Source organism: Ranitomeya variabilis, chromosome 5 (genome assembly GCF_051348905.1).
Source record: "Ranitomeya variabilis isolate aRanVar5 chromosome 5, aRanVar5.hap1, whole genome shotgun sequence".
Taxonomy (NCBI): Eukaryota; Metazoa; Chordata; class Amphibia; order Anura; family Dendrobatidae; genus Ranitomeya; species Ranitomeya variabilis.
In genome coordinates, this window is record NC_135236.1 from 417,320,618 (window position 1) to 417,339,180 (window position 18,563).

General features: G+C 48.0%; 1 protein-coding gene across 3 annotated transcripts in view; it reads right to left on the reverse strand.

The window, feature by feature from the left end:
* The window catches only part of RASSF3 (Ras association domain family member 3), a 246,331-nt gene that overhangs the window by 58,157 nt on the left and 169,611 nt on the right, over positions 1–18,563 (reverse strand). Inside the window, exon 1 of one of the 3 annotated variants that reach the window (XM_077265210.1) lies at positions 1,186–1,583. The exons of the other annotated variants lie outside the window; for them this stretch is intronic. Within the exon in view, the coding sequence (XP_077121325.1) occupies positions 1,186–1,308 (123 nt within the window). The 5' untranslated portion in view covers positions 1,309–1,583. Of the gene's footprint in view, positions 1–1,185; positions 1,584–18,563 lie in introns of those variants that run through there. 3 annotated transcript variants of the gene reach the window in all.

Sequence of the window (18,563 nt, forward strand, 5' to 3'; positions counted from 1 at the left end):
CGGCCTACGGGCACTGCATCAGACACCCTAATACCAGCAGACTCTGGGTACCGCATCATTGACCCTCTAATACCAGTGGCCTACGGACACTGCATCAGACCCCCTAATACCAGCAGACTGTGGGGCACTGCATCATTCACCCCCTAATACCAGCGGCCTACGGGCACTGCATCAGACACCCTAATACCAGCAGACTCCAGGTACCGCATCATTGACCCTCTAATACCAGTGGCCTACAGGCACTGCATCACTGACCCTCTAATACCAGTGGCCTGCGAGCACTGATTCATTGACCCTCTAATACCAGTGGCCTGCGAGCACTGATTCATTGACCCTCTAATACCAGTGGCCTACAGGTACTGCATCACTGACACCCTAATACCAGCAGACTGTGGGCACCGCATCACTGACCCCCTAATACAAGCAGCCACTGCATCATTGACCCACTAATGCCAGCAGCCTACGGGCACTGCATCATAGACCCCCTAATACAAGCAGCCACTGCATCACTGACCCACTAATGCCAGCAGCCTACGGGCACCGCATCATAGACCCCCTAATACAAGCAGCCACTGCATCACTGACCCACTAATGCCAGCAGCCTACGGGCACCGCATCATAGACCCCCTAATACAAGCAGCCACTGCATCATTGACCCACTAATGCCAGCAGCCTACGGGCACTGCATCACTGACCCTCTAATACCAGTGGCCTACGGGCACTGATTCATTGACCCCTAATGCAAGCGGCCTACGGGCACCACATCAATGACCACCTAATACCAGTGGTCTGTGGGCACCGCATCACTGACCCCCTAATACCAGTGGCCACTGCATCATAGACCCCCTAATACCAGCAGCCAGTGGACACTGCATCATTGCTAATATGCTGCCCCCAACATCTTAATATAAATGGCCTTTATTTCTCCGTCTGTCACGGAGGCGCAGGCCATGGCCTTCTCGGTTCCCCAAACACAAGTGTGCCGCCATATAGCACCGGCGTATCGCCAATGGCATAAAACGTACAGTAAGTGCTAATGGCCACTGAGGGCACCGTACCATGCCAATCTGTACCAGAGAGGGGCACAGCAGGGTCTCCGCCCCCTTACACCAGGTAGTGCCTCTATACGAGGAGCACATAGGACAGTGGCATGGCACCAGTGCGGCCGCGGAGGAGCCCACTCACATGCTGGCCCCGGGCCGCCCGCCACGGGCTCTTCTTGATGGAGGTCTTGGCGGTGAAGTAGAACTCCTCGGAGTCGTCCTCCAGGCTGCTGTATCCGCTGCTCATGCTGCTGCTCCACGTCATCTGCTGCTGCCCCTCCGGTGCACAGAGCGCCCACGTCCGCTACATGCTCAGCCGGCCGCCGGGCTCCTCTCCGCCGGTCACTCCCTGGACTGACGGCCTCTCACATGGAAAACCGTGTGCAGACTGGCGGGCGGTGCCCTAGGTAGCTGTGCCCGGGCGGGAGAGGTGAAGTGCGGCACCAAACTCCTGCACGTCCAAAAGTAATCCGTAACTGCTGGGACTGACTGCTTCCTGCACTGCTCCCATCCACCCGGCGGGACCCGCCCCCGGCAACCAGGGCCCCGCCCCCAGCACACCAGGTGATGTGCGAGCAACTGTACACAGCACTGCACCTATCCACACGGCACTGCACCACCTATATACACGGCACTGCACCTATACACCACACTGCACCTATATACACGGCACTGCACCTATACACCACACTGCACCTATATACACGGCACTGCACCTATACACACACAGCACTGCACCTATACACCACACTGCACCTATATACACGGCACTGCACCTATACACACGGCACTGCACCTATACACCACACTGCACCTATACACACGGCACTGCACCTATACATCACACTGCACCTATATACACGGCACTGCACCTATACACCACACTGCACCTATATACACGGCACTGCACCTATACACACAGCACTGCACCTATACACCACACTGCACCTATATACACGGCACTGCACCTATACACACGGCACTGCACCTATACACACGGCACTGCACCTCTACACACAGCACTGCACCTATACACACAGCACTGCACCTATACACACAGCACTGCACCTATACGCACAGCGCCTATACACACAGCACTGTACCTATATACACGGCACTGCACCTATACACACGGCACTGCACCTCTACACACAGCACTGCACCTATACACACAGCACTGCACCTATACACACAGCACTGCACCTATACGCACAGCGCCTATACACACAGCACTGTACCTATACACACGGCACTGCACCTATACACACGGCACTGCACCTATACACACGGCACTGCACCTATACATCACACTGCACCTATATACACGGCACTGCACCTATACACACGGCACTGCACCTATACACACGGCACTGCACCTATACACACACAGCACTGCACCTATACGCACAGCACAGCGCCTATACACACAGCACTGTACCTATATACACAGCACTGCACCTATACACAGCACTGCACCTATATACACGGCACTGCACCTATACACACGGCACTGCACCTATACACACAGCACTGCACCTCTACACATGGCACTGCACCTCTACACACAGCACTGCACCTCTACACACAGCACTGCACCTCTACACACAGCACTGCACCTCTACACACAGCACTGCACCTATACACACAGCACTGCACCTATACACACGGCACTGCACCTATACACATGGCACTGCACCTCTACACACAGCACTGCACCTATACACATGGCACTGCACCTCTACACACAGCACTGCACCTATACACATGGCACTGCACCTCTACACACAGCACTGCACCTCTACACACAGCACTGCACCTCTACACACAGCACTGCACCTCTACACACAGCACTGCACCTATACACACAGCACTGCACCTATACGCACAGCGCCTATACACACAGCACTGTACCTATATACACGGCACTGCACCTATACACACGGCACTGCACCTATACACAGCACTGTACCTATATACAAAGCACTGCACCTATACACATGGCACTGCACTTATACGCACAGCACTGCACCTCTACACACAGCACTGCACCTATATGCACAGCACTGCACCAATATGCACAGCGCCTATACACACGGCACTGCACCTATACACACGGCACTGCACCTATACATCACACTGCACCTATATACACGGCACTGCACCTATACACACGGCACTGCACCTATACACACAGCACTGCACCTATACACATGGCACTGCACCTCTACACACAGCACTGCACCTCTACACACAGCACTGCACCTCTACACACAGCACTGCACCTCTACACACAGCACTGCACCTATACACACAGCACTGCACCTATACGCACAGCGCCTATACACACAGCACTGTACCTATATACACGGCACTGCACCTATACACACGGCACTGCACCTATACACAGCACTGTACCTATATACAAAGCACTGCACCTATACACATGGCACTGCACCTATACACACAGCACAGCACTGCACCTCTACACACAGCACTGCACCAATATGCACAGCACTGCACCAATATGCACAGCGCCTATACACACGGCACTGCACCTATACACACGGCACTGCACCTATACACACGGCACTGCACCTATATGCACAGCACTGCACCTATACACTCAGCACTGTACCTATATACACAGCACTGCACCTATACACTCAGCACTGCACCTATACACTCAGCACTACACCTATCTGCATAGCGCCTATACACAGCACTGTACCTATACACACAGCACGGCACCTATACACTCTGCACTGCACCTATACACACAGCACTGCACCTATACACTCAGCACTGCACCTATCTGCACAGCGCCTATACACACAGCACTGCACCTATACACTCAGCACTGCACCTATACACTCAGCACTGCACCTATACACTCAGCACTGCACCTATACACTCAGCACTGCACCTATACAAACAGCACTGCACCTATACACACAGCACTGCACCTATACACTCAGCACTGCACCTATCTGCACAGCGCCTATACACACGGCACTGCACCTATACACACACAGCACTGCACCTATACGCACAGCACAGCGCCTATACACACAGCACTGTACCTATATACACAGCACTGCACCTATACACAGCACTGCACCTATACACACGGCACTGCACCTATACACACAGCACGGCGCCTATATACACAACACTGCACCTATACACACAGCACTGTACCTATATACACGGCACTGCACCTATACACACGGCACTGCACCTATACACACAGCACGGCGCCTATACACACGGCACTGCACCTGTACACTCAGCACTGCACCTATACACTCAGCACTGCACCAATACGCACAGCACAGCGCCTATACACAGCACTGCACCTCTACACACAGCACTGCACCTATACACTCAGCACTGCACCTATACGCACAGCGCCTATACACACAGCACTGTACCTATATACACGGCACTGCACCTATACACAGCACTGTACCTATATACAAAGCACTGCACCTATACACACGGCACTGCACCTCTACACACAGCACTGCACCTCTACACACAGCACTGCACCTCTACACACAGCACTGCACCTATATGCACAGCACTGCACCTATATGCACAGCGCCTATACACACGGCACTGCACCTATACACACGGCACTGCACCTATATGCACAGCACTGCACCTATACACTCAGCACTGTACCTATATACACAGCACTGCACCTATACACTCAGCACTGCACCTATACACTCAGCACTACACCTATCTGCATAGCGCCTATACACACAACACTGCACCTATACACACAGCACGGCACCTATACACTCTGCACTGCACCTATACACACAGCACTGCACCTATACACTCAGCACTGCACCTATCTGCACAGCGCCTATACACACAGCACTGCACCTATACACACAGCACTGCACCTATATACGCAGCACTGCACCTATACACTCAGCACTGTACCTATACACACAGCACTGCACCTATACACTCAGCACTGCACCTATCTGCACAGCGCCTATACACACAGCACTGCACCTATACACACAGCACTGCACCTATACACACAGCACGGAGCCTATACACTCTGCACTGCACCAATACACTCTGCACTGCACCTATACACACAGCACTGCACCTATATACACAGCACTGCACCTATACACACAGCACTGCACCTATACACACAGCACTGCACCTATATACACAGCACTACACCTATACACTCAGCACTGCACCTATCTGCACAGTGCCTATACACACAGCACTGCACCTATACACACGGCACTGCACCTATACACTCAGCACTGCACCTATACACTCAGCACGGCACCTATACACTCACCATTGCACCTATATAAACTCAGCACTGCACCTATACACTCAGCACTACACCTATACACTCAGCACTACACCTATATACACAGCACTGCACCTATACACACGGCACTGCACCTATACACACACAGCACTGCACCTATACGCACAGCACAGCGCCTATACACACAGCACTGTACCTATATACACAGCACTGCACCTATACACAGCACTGCACCTACACACGGCACTGCACCTATACACACAGCACGGCGCCTATACACACGGCACTGCACCTATATACACAACACAGCGCCTATACACACAGCACTGTACCTATATACACGGCACTGCACCTATACACACGGCACTGCACCTATACACACAGCACGGCGCCTATACACACGGCACTGCACCTGTACACTCAGCACTGCACCTATACACTCAGCACTGCACCTATACACTCAGCACTGCACCTATACGCACAGCACAGCGCCTATACACAGCACTGCACCTCTACACACAGCACTGCACCTCTACACACAGCACTGCACCTATACACTCAGCACTGCACCTATACGCACAGCGCCTATACACACAGCACTGTACCTATATACACGGCACTGCACCTATACACAGCACTGTACCTATATACAAAGCACTGCACCTATACACACGGGACTGCACCTCTACACACAGCACTGCACCTCTACACACAGCACTGCACCTATATGCACAGCACTGCACCTATATGCACAGCGCCTATACACACGGCACTGCACCTATACACACGGCACTGCACCTATATGCACAGCACTGCACCTATACACTCAGCACTGTACCTATACACTCAGCACTGCACCTATACACTCAGCACTACACCTATACACTCAGCACTGCACCTATCTGCACAGCGCCTATACACACAACACTGCACCTATACACACAGCACGGCACCTATAAACTCTGCACTGCACCTATACACACAGCACTGCACCTATACACACAGCACTGCACCTATACACACAGCACTGCACCTATACACTCAGCACTGCACCTATACACACAGCACTGCACCTATACACACAACACTGCACCTATACACACAGCACTGCACCTATACACTCAGCACTGCACCTATCTGCACAGCGCCTATACACACAGCACTGCACCTATACACACAGCACTGCACCTATACACACGACACTGCACCTATACACACAGCAAGGAGCCTATACACTCTGCACTGCACCTATACACTCTGCACTGCACCTATACACACAGCACTGCACCTATATACACAGCACTGCACCTATACACACAGCACTGCACCTATACACACAGCACTGCACCTATATACACAGCACTACACCTATACACTCAGCACTGCACCTATACACTGAGCACTGCACCTATCTGCACAGTGCCTATACACACAGCACTGCACCTATACACACGGCACTGCACCTATACACTCAGCACTGCACCTATACACTCACCACTGCACCTATACACTCAGCACGGCACCTATACACTCACCATTGCACCTATATAAACTCAGCACTGCACCTATACACTCAGCACTACACCTATACACTCAGCACTACACCTATATACACAGCACTGCACCTATACACTCAGCACTGCACCTATACACTCGGCACTGCACCTATACACTCGGCACTGCACCTATACACTCGGCACTGCACCTATACACTCGGCACTGCACCTATACACTCGGCACTGCACCTCTACACACAGCACGGCGCCTATACACACGGCACTGCACCTATACACACGGCACTGCACCTATACACTCAGCACTGCACCTATATACACGGCACTGCACCTATACACACGGCACTGCACCTATACACACACAACACTGCACCTATACGCACAGCACAGCGCCTATACACACAGCACTGTACCTATATACACAGCACTGCACCTATACACAGCACTGCACCTATACACACGGCACTGCACCTATACACAGCACGGCGCCTATATACACAACACTGCACCTATATACACAACACAGCGCCTATACACACAGCACTGTACCTATATACACGGCACTGCACCTATACACACGGCACTGCACCTATACACACAGCACGGCGCCTATACACATGGCACTGCACCTGTACACTCAGCACTGCACCTATACACTCATATAACACAAAAACACCAAAAATTGCAGTCAAGCAAAGTCCAAGTAATGAAAAATAGAAAAACCTTTATTGAATAAAAAACACACACATATAGGTGCACAGTAATGGCAGGCAGCAGAATCCCCTAATCAGGTCCGCATCCACAGACACTAAACCCAGGACTAAACCACAGTACATAGATATTAGTTATAGCAATGCAGCACACATAGGTAATCAGTCTAAGTACATATACAATATTAGCAAGTTTATAAGGATATTAACTGACTACCTATGTGGCCCCATAAACTCATGTCATATATATGGTACATACCGTACTATCAGAAAGGGGAAATATGCACCGTGGTCGCGTCCTCCCCGACGCGCGTTTCGGCCAGGTGGCCTTCCTCAGGGGGATGCCCCATGATGCCAGGGGCACTATTTAAATAGTACATGGTCCGGGAATAACGGCGCACACCTGCGCGTCCGCGCCGCACCATCCACATCCGGTCAGCGCCGGTCACGGGGCCGGAAACACATGGGCCCATGTGATCCGCCCACAGAACACAGCGAGGACCGAGGAGTGCGGCGCGACCGCGCATGCGCGAACCACAACCGCGGCCATATTGAAAGAGGGCACATTAACTGGCATATATGCACATATGCAAAATATAATGGTAAAACTAAAAAGCCGCATATAATTGTGACCAACACATATAGATTGGGAGATAGAAACATACATATCCACATATACAGGCAGCTGGTACAGAGCCCATATTTCAAAGACAAATATATGGAATTATAAATTTATACTGGATCTACAATAGACAACAAATAACAAAAGCAACCGTCATATAGCCGATCTACAAATATGATAGCCCCTAAAATACAGATAAATACACATATAGAAAATAAGGCATCCTCAGGCCACCCTCATCACATGATACGTTCAATTCCGGTGGGGCAGTTTCTCCGGCTACGCCGGATCTGCTCTTCTGATAGTGATTTCGAGAAAAGAGCTGGTGAACTGAGGATGCGTTTTCTGGCAAGGGGATATAGCGGGAGATCCATCAAGAGGGCATATCAGAGGGCAAAACACGCGACACGCCATAATTTGCTTTATGGTGGTCAGGGTGGTCAACTAAGGAGGGCTAATAATACCAATAACATCAGGTTTATTACTACCTTTAACTCCAAAGCTAACCAAGTTAGGAGAGCCCTAGTTAAAGCTTGGCCGATTCTCCAAGTGGACCCGATAGTTAAGAAATTTATTCCAGATAAGCCATCTATTACATTCAGACGTGCCCCCAACTTGAAGGATCAATTGGTCCATAGTCACCATGAGGGACGGCCACCTACTACTTTCCTTGACAGGTTTACACCAAGGGTGGGTTGTGTTCCCTGTGGCCGATGTGTTGCCTGCCCCAACATAGAGAGAAGTGATCATTTTTTCAACTCTAGTGGTACTAGGAGGTTTTCCATCCGTCAACTGGTTACCTGTACCACTAGATTTGTTATTTACTATGCTACATGCCCCTGCGGACTTGTATATGTCGGCCTTACCACCCGCCAGTTGAAAGTCCGCGTAAGGGAACATGTGTTGGGGATTCAGGCAGCCGCTGGTCACGAGGACACAGCCACCCTAAAAACTCTACCTAGGCACTTTAAAGCATTCCACAACTGCGATGCTACAATGCTGAAAGTAAGGGGAATTGATGCCCTCAAAATAAACATTAGAGGTGGTGGTCTCTCTAAGAGACTTGGTATGCTAGAGACACGCTGGATCTGGCGCCTAAAGACCGTTCAGCCCTATGGACTGAATGAGTGTCTGTCATTTGCCCCGTTTTTGTAATCTCCGAGTTGCCGTGCATCATGTCCTTTTTTCTGTTCCGCATCTGCTGTCGCTATTTGGTTTTAATGCTATTTTATCTTTTTACAGTTCTGTCCGGTTTGTGACTGATGTTCGGGATAATTATTTTGGTGGCCGTCAATACACATCTGCAGCACTTCTTATATGGATGGACAGCCCTCGTCTATACTTTCTTCATTTGTTGATATATATATCATGGACTATATGAGGATAAACTCCTGTTTGGATTATATGATTCTGCAGCTTTATTCAATATATTCAATATATTCTTTTTGGATTTATTTCTGCCTTATTTTCTATATGTGTATTTATCTGTATTTTAGGGGCTATCATATTTGTAGATCGGCTATATGACGGTTGCTTTTGTTATTTGTTGTCTATTGTAGATCCAGTATAAATTTATAATTCCATATATTTGTCTTTGAAATATGGGCTCTGTACCAGCTGCCTGTATATGTGGATATGTATGTTTCTATCTCCCAATCTATATGTGTTGGTCACAATTATATGCGGCTTTTTAGTTTTACCATTATATTTTGCATATGTGCATATATGCCAGTTAATGTGCCCTCTTTCAATATGGCCGCGGTTGTGGTTCGCGCATGCGCGGTCGCGCCGCACTCCTCGGTCCTCGCTGTGTTCTGTGGGCGGATCACATGGGCCCATGTGTTTCCGGCCCCGTGACCGGCGCTGACCGGATGTGGATGGTGCGGCGCGGACGCGCAGGTGTGCGCCGTTATTCCCGGACCATGTACTATTTAAATAGTGCCCCTGGCATCATGGGGCATCCCCCTGAGGAAGGCCACCTGGCCGAAACGCGCGTCGGGGAGGACGCGACCACGGTGCATATTTCCCCTTTCTGATAGTACGGTATGTACCATATATATGACATGAGTTTATGGGGCCACATAGGTAGTCAGTTAATATCCTTATAAACTTGCTAATATTGTATATGTACTTAGACTGATTACCTATGTGTGCTGCATTGCTATAACTAATATCTATGTACTGTGGTTTAGTCCTGGGTTTAGTGTCTGTGGATGCGGACCTGATTAGGGGATTCTGCTGCCTGCCATTACTGTGCACCTATATGTGTGTGTTTTTTATTCAATAAAGGTTTTTCTATTTTTCATTACTTGGACTTTGCTTGACTGCAATTTTTGGTGTTTTTGTGTTATATATAGATATATGCAGTTGTCCTTTGTGGTCCTAGGTCTGTCTTATTTTTCATTGGTCATTTTATGCCTTATGGGTTTATTTATTAGGACAGACTATGTATGCCACTGAATATTACCTATACACTCAGCACTGCACCTATACGCACAGCACAGCGCCTATACACAGCACTGCACCTCTACACACAGCACTGCACCTCTACACACAGCACTGCACCTATACACTCAGCACTGCACCTATACGCACAGAGCCTATACACACAGCACTGTACCTATATACACGGCACTGCACCTATACACAGCACTGTACCTATATACAAAGCACTGCACCTATACACACAGCACTGCACCTATACACACAGCACTGCACCTCTACACACAGCACTGCACCTATATGCACAGCACTGCACCTATATTCACAGCGCCTATACACACGGCACTGCACCTATACACACGGCACTGCACCTATATGCACAGCACTGCACCTATACACTCAGCACTGTACCTATATACACAGCACTGCACCTATACACTCAGCACTGCACCTATACACTCAGCACTACACCTATCTGCATAGCGCCTATACACACAGCACGGCACCTATACACTCTGCACTGCACCTATACACACAGCACTGCACCTATACACTCAGCACTGCACCTATCTGCACAGCGCCTATACACACAGCACTGCACCTATACACACAGCACTGCACCTATATACGCAGCACTGCACCTATATACGCAGCACTGCACCTATACACTCAGCACTGCACCTATACACACAGCACTGCACCTATACACAGCACTGCACCTATACACACAGCACTGCACCTATACACTCAGCACTGCACCTATCTGCACAGCGCCTATACACACAGCACTGCACCTATACACACAGCACTGCACCTATACACACGACACTGCACCTATACACACAGCACAGAGCCTATACACTCTGCACTGCACCTATACACTCTGCACTGCACCTATACACACAGCACTGCACCTATATACACAGCACTGCACCTATACACACAGCACTGCACCTATACACACAGCACTGCACCTATATACACAGCACTACACCTATACACTCAGCACTGCACCTATACACTGAGCACTGCACCTATCTGCACAGTGCCCACTGCCTATACACACAGCACTGCACCTATACACACGGCACTGCACCTATACACTCAGCACTGCACCTATACACTCACCACTGCACCTATACACTCAGCACGGCACCTATACACTCACCATTGCACCTATATAAACTCAGCGCTGCACCTATACACTCAGCACTACACCTATACACTCAGCACTACACCTATATACACAGCACTGCACCTATACACTCAGCACTGCACCTATACACTCAGCACTGCACCTATACACTCAGCACTGCACCTATATACACTCAGCACTGCACCTATATACACTCAGCACTGCACCTATATACACTCAGCACTTCTATACACTCAGAACTGGACCTATATGCAGCACTGCACCTATACACTCAGCACTGCACCTATACACAGCACTACACCTATATACACTCAGCACTGCACCTATCTACACACGGCACTGCATCTATACACTCGGCACTGCACCTATACACTCGGCACTGCACCTATATACTCGGCACTGCACCTATACACTCGGCACTGCACCTATACACTCGGCACTGCACCTATACACTCGGCACTGCACCTATACACTCGGCACTGCACCTATACACTCAGCACTGCACCTATACACTCAGCACTGCAACTATATATGCATAGCACTGCACCTATACACTCAGCACTGCACCTATATACACTCAGCACTGCACCTATACACTCAGCACTGCACCTATATACACTCACCATTGCACCTATATATACTCAGCACTGCACCTATATATACAGCACTACACCTATACACTCAGCACTGCACCTATGTACACAGCACTGCACCTATACACAAAGCACTGCACCTATACACTCAGCACTTCATCTATATACACAGCACTGCACCTATATACACAGCACTGCACCTATACAGTAAGCACTGAACCTATATACACAGCACTGCGCCTATATACAGCACTGCACCTATACACACGGCACTGCACCTATACACTCAGCACTGCACCTATATACACAGCACTGCACCTATATACACAACACTGCACCTATATACACTCACCATTGCACCTATATATACTCAGCACTGCAGCTATATATACAGCACTACGCCTATACACTCAGCACTGCACCTATAAACTCAGCACTGCACCTATATACACAGCACTGCACCTATACACTCAGCACTGCACCTATACACACAGCACTGCACCTATACACACAGCACTGCACCTATACGCACAGCACTGCACCTATATACACAGCACTGCACCTATACACACAGCACTGCACCTATACACTCAGCACTGCACCTATCTACACAGCGCCTATACACACAGCACTGCACCTATACACACAGCACTGCACCTATACACACGACACTGCACCTATACACACAGCACGGAGCCTATACACTCTGCACTGCACCAATACACTCTGCACTGCACCTATACACACAGCACTGCACCTATATACACAGCACTGCACCTATACACACAGCACTGCACCTATACACACAGCACTGCACCTATACACACAGCACTGCACATAAACACTCAGCACTTCACCTATACGCACTGCACCTATACACTCAGCACTGCACCTATATGCACAGCACTGCACCTATACACTCAGCACTGCACCTATATACACTCAGCACTTCTCCTATACACTCAGAACTGCACCTACAGTATACACACAGCACTGCACCTATATACACTCAGCACTGTACCTATATACACTCAGCACTGTACCTCTACACTCAGCACTGCACCTCCACACACAGCACTGCACCTATACACTCAGCACTGCACCTATACACACAGCACTGCACCTATACACTCAGCACTGCACCTATACACTCAGCACTGCACCTAAACACTCAGCACTGCACCTATATACACTCAGCACTGCACCCATACACTCAGAACTGCACCTATACACTCAGCACTGCACCTATACACTGAGCACTGCACCTAAACACTCAGCACTGCACCTATATACACTCAGCACTGCACCTATACACTCAGCACTGCACCTATATACACAGCACTGCACCTATATACACTCACCATTGCAGCTATATATACTCAGCACTGCAGCTATACATACAGCACTACACCTATATACACTCAGCACTGCACCTATATACACTCACCATTGCAGCTATATATACACAGCACTGCACCTCTACATATAGCACTGCACCTATATACACTCAGCACTGCATCTATACATAGCACTGCACCTATACATACACAGAGCACTTCACCCTTATACACAGCACTGTACCTATACACTCAGCACTGCACCAACAGTGCAGACCAAAAGTTTGGACACACCTCATTTAAAGATTTTTCTGTATTTTCATGACTATGAAAATTGTACATTCACACTGAAGGCATCAAAACTATGAATTAACACATGTGGAATTATATACTTAACAAAAAAGTGTGAAACAACTGAAAATATGTCTTATATTCTAGGTTCTTCAAAGTAGCCACCTTTTGCTTTGATGACTGCTTTGCACACTCTTGGCATTCTCTTGATGAGCTTCAAGAGGTAGTCACAGGGAATGGTTTTCACTTCACAGGTGTGCCCTATATAATTCCACATGTGTTAATTCATAGTTTTGATGCCTTCAGTGTGAATGTACAATTTTCATAGTCATGAAAATAAAGAAAAATCTTTAAATGAGAAGGTGTGTCCAAACTATTGGTCTGTACTGTATATACAGAGCACTGCACCTATACACTCAGCACTGCACCTATATACACTCAGAATTGCACCTATATGCAGAGCACTGCACCTCTACACTCAGCACTGCACCTATATACAGATCACTGCACATATACACTCAGTATTGCACCTATATACACTCACCATTGCACCTATATATACACTCAGGACTACACCTATACATACAGCACTGCACCTCTACACTCAGCACTGCACCTATATACACTCACCATTGCACATATATATACTCAGCACTGCACATTTGCGTACAGCACGGCACCTATACATACAGCACTGCACCTATATATACTCAGCACTGCACCTATATACACTCAGCATTGTACCTATATATACTCAGCACTACACCTCTACACTCAGCATTGCAGCTATATACACTCACCATTGCACCTATATATACTCAGCACTGCACCTATATACACTCAGCATTGCAGCTATATACATTCACCATGGCACCTATATATACTCAGCACTGCACCTATACATACAGCACTGCACCTATAAAGTCAGCACTGCACCTATATACACTCAGCATTGTACCTATATATACTCAGCACTGCACCTCTACACAGCACTACACCTCTACACTCAGCATTGCACCTATATACACTCAGCATTGCAGCTATATACATTCACCATGGCACCTATATATACTCAGCACTGCACCTATACATATAGCACTGCGCCTATATACACAGCACTACCAATGTGACGGACACAGCGCTTCTACCCCTGCAGACTCCGCCCTCTCTGGACTGCTTCTTTTGGCGCACTCTTCCCCTCACTAAAAGTGTGGTTTTGACAAAGACCAGCTTTGGTCGAAACGTTAACACTAACTTAAAGTATCCGACAGCATATCTAACGCTATTGAGCACTCAGTGATGCCTGTACTAATAAAGAATATAATTTTCACTTAAAAACTTCAAGCTTAGAGTGTGCGGCTGTTTTCTCCAGAGATATATACACAGCACTGCACCTCTACACTCAGCACTGCACCTATATACACTCACCATTGCACCTATACACTCAGTACTGCACCTCTACACTCAGCACTGCACCTATATACACTCAGTACTGCACCTATACATACAGCACTGCACCTATACACAGAACACTGCACATATACACACAGAGCACTGCACCTATATACAGAGCACTGCACCTATACACTCAGCACTGCACCTATACACAGAACACTGCACATATACACACAGAGCACTGCTCCTATATACAGAGCACTGCACCTATACACTCAGCACTGCACATATAGAGCCGTGTGATATGTACTGTGCACAGCACTGCACCAGTGGATTTGTACATATCATGGTGACATTAAAAGGTGGAAATTGTTCTGAAATTATTCTTCTTGGTATGATTTTTTTTTTACACTACATAAATCTGCTATTTTAACAGGGGTGTGTAGACTTTTCATATCCATATTTACACTCCCCACACTAATATTCTGCCCTCGCCTATGTTCGATATGTATGTCGCTTTATGGACACACCTAATGGAAACACTAATACTCTGTGTACATGCCTCGCATATTTTGTATATATATACACCTTACAATGTGTAATACATTTACAATATCATTAGATATACGGTAACTCCTTTGTGCAGAGATGATTTTCCAGTTTTTACTCCACCCATCTACTAGAGTAAGTTTTGTGCAACATTCTAAGGCTACTTTCACACTAGCGTCGTGCACTGCACGTCGCTATGCGTCGTTTTGTAGAAAAAACGCATCCTGCAAAAGTGCTTGCAGGATGCGGTTTTTCTCCATTGACTTGCATTAGCGACGCAGTGCGACGCATTGCCACACGTCGCAACCATCGTGCGACAGTTGCGTCGTGTTGCGTCGGTCCGTCGCCACCAAAAAACGTTGCTTGTAACGTTTTTTGGTGCGGGACTCCGCCCCGCCTCCCCGCACCTCACAATTGGGCAGCGGATGCGTTGAAAAACAATTTGTCGTGCGTCGTCCGACGCTAGTGTGAAAGTAGCCTAAAATGTCATAATTTGTAAATTTGTCTTAAAGGGATTGCCCCATCTTAAAGAAGCACTCCCACTAACATTTTTTATGCAGTAAATGTGTGCATACATGCATGTAATGTGGCCTCAGTGTATTAATATAACCTACTGCTGCTTTCGCCGGTGTCCAGTGCCGTTCTGCTCTCCTTCTCAGCGACGTCACCCCTCTGCAGACTGGCTGGTTCACACTCCGCTCTGGAAGTCTCTTTTATAATGAAAGCATATGAAGCGTCAGTACGAGGCTCCATAGGAATTCATTGTAATGGCAACTTCTGGCTCATGCATAGCGCACATAGGGAGCTGGCTAGTCACAATTGTGGTGATGTGGTAGGAGAGTAGATTAATACACATTTACTGCATAAAAATGAGACTACAGACTTGCGAATCCTCACATCATGTGCCCTGAGCACTGTAAGGATTCTCTGCTGCTGGCGCCGAGAGCAGGCGGTCATGTGACCGCAATAATGCAATTTGCATACTTCTGGCCACATTTTTCCGGCCTCATTTAATACACTTGCGTAAGCCACACCCATCTAGTTGGCAAATAACATACATGCGGTCACTCTCCCAGCGCCGGAGAATCCTCTCAGCGCGCACTGTGCACAATGTGAGGATTAACAAGTCTGCAATCACATAGAGCGGCTGCAGACTTGTAGCCTAAGGTTGGACAGCCCCTTTAAGGTGATGTATCAAGTATGGAAGTTACCTGCTATCCATAGTATAGTGATAAGTGCCTGATTGTTGGGTGTCTGACCACTGGGACCCTCACCGATCTTACGGACGGGTTCTGCAGAGCCCTATGTTAATGGGCCAGAGGATGAGCATGTGTACCTACTCTCCATTCATTATCTATAAGACTGTCGGAGAAAGCAGGGTACAGCGCTGAGTATTTGAACCTCAACTTCATTTACTGTAGACCACAATTTGCAAAGGCCAATTCTTAGGATCAGGGTGGTCCCAGCAGTCAGACCGCCAGTAATCATGTGGTTTACATTCAATCTGATTTCTAAAAATGCAAAGAATGGAATCAAATAGCAAAGACATTGCACAAGATTTTTCAACCTGTGTTAATATAGTGTAACAAAGATGTGTGGTGTCTCCTGTGTACAGCCTGCGCATTGAGGCTGCTGCAGCCCCTGACAACACTGTATAACCTTCACCTCCCTCACACGTCCTCGCGACTATGGAAACATGCCAGACTAAAACAGGGTAATAAAGCAATTATTAATCTAAAACAACCGTAATATACCCAGTACAATAGAAGCGAGTGGCGTTTTACAAAACCCAATTCACATGCTAAGGAAAAATTCTAAAATGCAAGAATTACTCTCTTTGGGGTGGGGGTTCAATGCCCTGGGGTTCTCTGTGCAGCGGTCTCACTACCCTAGTGTGGAGAGCAGAGCACTGTCTGCTTGTTCTAGGTCTGCTCTATTCAGCAAGACTTCTATCTGAGTAGAGGTGAAGGGTAGCCATGAGTCAATTCTCAGTCCACTCCGCCTTATACTAAAATGAATAGTGGATGTAGTCTAGCAGTGAATGAAACGATCAGTGCATGTTCACACAATGTCTTTTTCAGGTGGTCTCTATCTGGAACCAGAGGTGTATCTAGCCTTTCCTGCACCCGGGGCAAAGGATCAGTTTGGCGCCCCACCCCCAAACCTCCCCCATGTGAACCTTAACTCTATTGAAACTATTAAAAAAAACTTTAATTCTCTATTGAAAGCCAAGGTACATTCCTGAATCCCCATAATGTTAAAATAAATACCAATAAAAGTAAAATTAATTTGGACATCAGTAGGTTAATTGTTTTTGAATATCCATATTGAATCAGGAGCCCCATATAATCCTGCATAAAGGTTAATAATGGCCCCATAAGATGCTCCATAGACACATTTGCCCCATATAATGCTGCAGAAATGTTGATTATGGCCCCATAAGATGCTCCATAGAGACATTTGCCCCAGATAGTGCTGCAGAAACGTTGACTATGACCCCACAAGATGCTCCATAAAGATATTTGCCCCATATAGTGCTGCACAAACGTTAATTATGGCCCCATAAGATGCTCCATACAGACATTTGCCCCATATAATG